Source organism: Branchiostoma floridae, chromosome 17, assembly GCF_000003815.2.
Source record: "Branchiostoma floridae strain S238N-H82 chromosome 17, Bfl_VNyyK, whole genome shotgun sequence".
NCBI classification, from domain to species: Eukaryota; Metazoa; Chordata; class Leptocardii; order Amphioxiformes; family Branchiostomatidae; genus Branchiostoma; species Branchiostoma floridae.
The window spans coordinates 10479888-10481677 of record NC_049995.1 but is presented as its reverse complement, the minus strand read 5'-3'; the positions used below and the strand labels follow the sequence as shown (position 1 = coordinate 10481677).

General features: G+C 47.2%; 1 protein-coding gene across 1 annotated transcript in view; it reads left to right on the top strand.

Moving 5' to 3' along the window:
* LOC118405053 overlaps window positions 1-1790 on the top strand; it is a 4944-nt gene that overhangs the window by 2599 nt on the left and 555 nt on the right. Inside the window, exons 3-4 of the mRNA XM_035804454.1 lie at window positions 914-1033; window positions 1563-1732. Of these exons, the coding sequence (XP_035660347.1) occupies window positions 914-1033; window positions 1563-1732 (290 nt within the window). The remainder of the gene's footprint in view (window positions 1-913; window positions 1034-1562; window positions 1733-1790) is intronic.

Here is a 1790-nt window from a genome sequence, read left to right as displayed (position 1 = left end):
CGGGGGGCGTTACTGACATTCATGTACCTATCTTGGACAGGGACGGGGAGCATTACTGACTTTCCAGTACATGGGGGTGCTGACGATGCAGAATTTTCGGTGCCTACTGGTACCTTGGAGGGAAGGGGGGAGGGTATGGACGATAAAGACTTCTTGGTGTCTATTTGGACAGAGACTTGGTGTCTATCTTGGACAGGGACGGGGAAGATATGTGTTGTGATATCAGTAATAATGACAGCTAGAAAACACCCCTCTACTCCAATGTGCATAGCCCAGGCAACATCTAGATATTAAGTAGTCCCAGAAGTTCAAGTAAGAGAACCCGGACTCTCTCTTCCTCTTTGCCTGACCATCACATGCCACCGACTCCTCTGTACTCTACTAACCCTACCTCAGATTAGACGTTTATAGCAACAACTAAGTGTCTACGACTGTGTCCTTTTAAGAAAGCTAAGACGCACAACAATATGGACTTCTCGGTGCCTATCTTGGACAGGATAATGGTGCGATACAGACTTACCTGTACCTATCTTAGACAGGAACGGGGCAATCTTGCACAAGAACGGGGGGCGATACAGGCTAACCGACACATAATATTGATCGGGGACGGTGGAGTTTACAGACTTTCAGGTATAACTCCAGACAGGGATGGGGGGGGGGGGCGTGGTACGATATAGATGTTCCGGCATGCACCTGTTTTGAATTCCTATTTTGGAGGGGGGAGGTTGACGATGCAGACTTAACGGCGCCTATTTTGGGCAGGGACGATGGACGATACCGACTTTTCGACCGATTTGACCCGCTCGAAACTTTCCGTTTTGATACAAAAACTAACTGCAAAACCATTCAATAGGACCTGGGGAATAATTTCATCAAAGAACTTACTCCCATACGTATGCTCTTGATTCTACAGGCGTGCCGTATTCAGCCTACCCCGACTTTCACGGGTGGATGGCAAGCGTCAGGATACACCAACACAAGAACCTCGTGAGCAAAGTTGTACCTACGGTCCCTGGACTTGGAGAAGCACTCGGTAAGAAACGAAAAAGTGACTAAAAATAACTATAGACTAGTCAATTACGTAAATTATCAAAATGAATTGGTTAAACAAAAAACAAAATCAGTCAAACAATCAGTTCAATCATCCAATACTTTTCTATCGTCGTTACTACAAATTTCCTTTCAACAGTGACAGTTTTTAAGGACAAGGCACAGACTTCCAATTTTTCGATGTCTGACAGCACATCTTGTTCACGGAGAATGACCTAGTCTCGATCTCGCAAGAGAGCACGAGGCTAGGTCGGGCTTGCGTAGATCATCTGCCCCCTCCCCCGCCCCCTTGCGGAGTAGGGGTAGATAGGACTTGGGCAGCTCCCAGCCCTCCTTGCGGTTCAGTTTCGCACTCTCCAGCTCTTGTATTTAAAAACCGTCATTGTTGGAAGAAAACTGTAATCATACGTGACTGATGAACCTCTTCAACGATTTTATATCATCGCATAGAACTTGTTAGTTAACTGATATATTTCGGTATTTGATACTAACTTACTTTTTGCACAAACCAGAGGCTGGCATCAGAGTCCTTGATGCTGGATGCGGCAGAGGCATCGCGATTACAAGCCTGGCCCAGCACTTCCCAAAAAGCACCTTCAACGGTACCGACCTCAGCGAGGAGGTCATCCAATGGGCGAGCGAGGAAGGCAAGCAGCGCGGATTGGCCCACGTCACGTTCCAGGTGCACGACCTGGCAAAGATGCCTTTCCGATGGTCAGATTCATTTGATTACGTTCTAG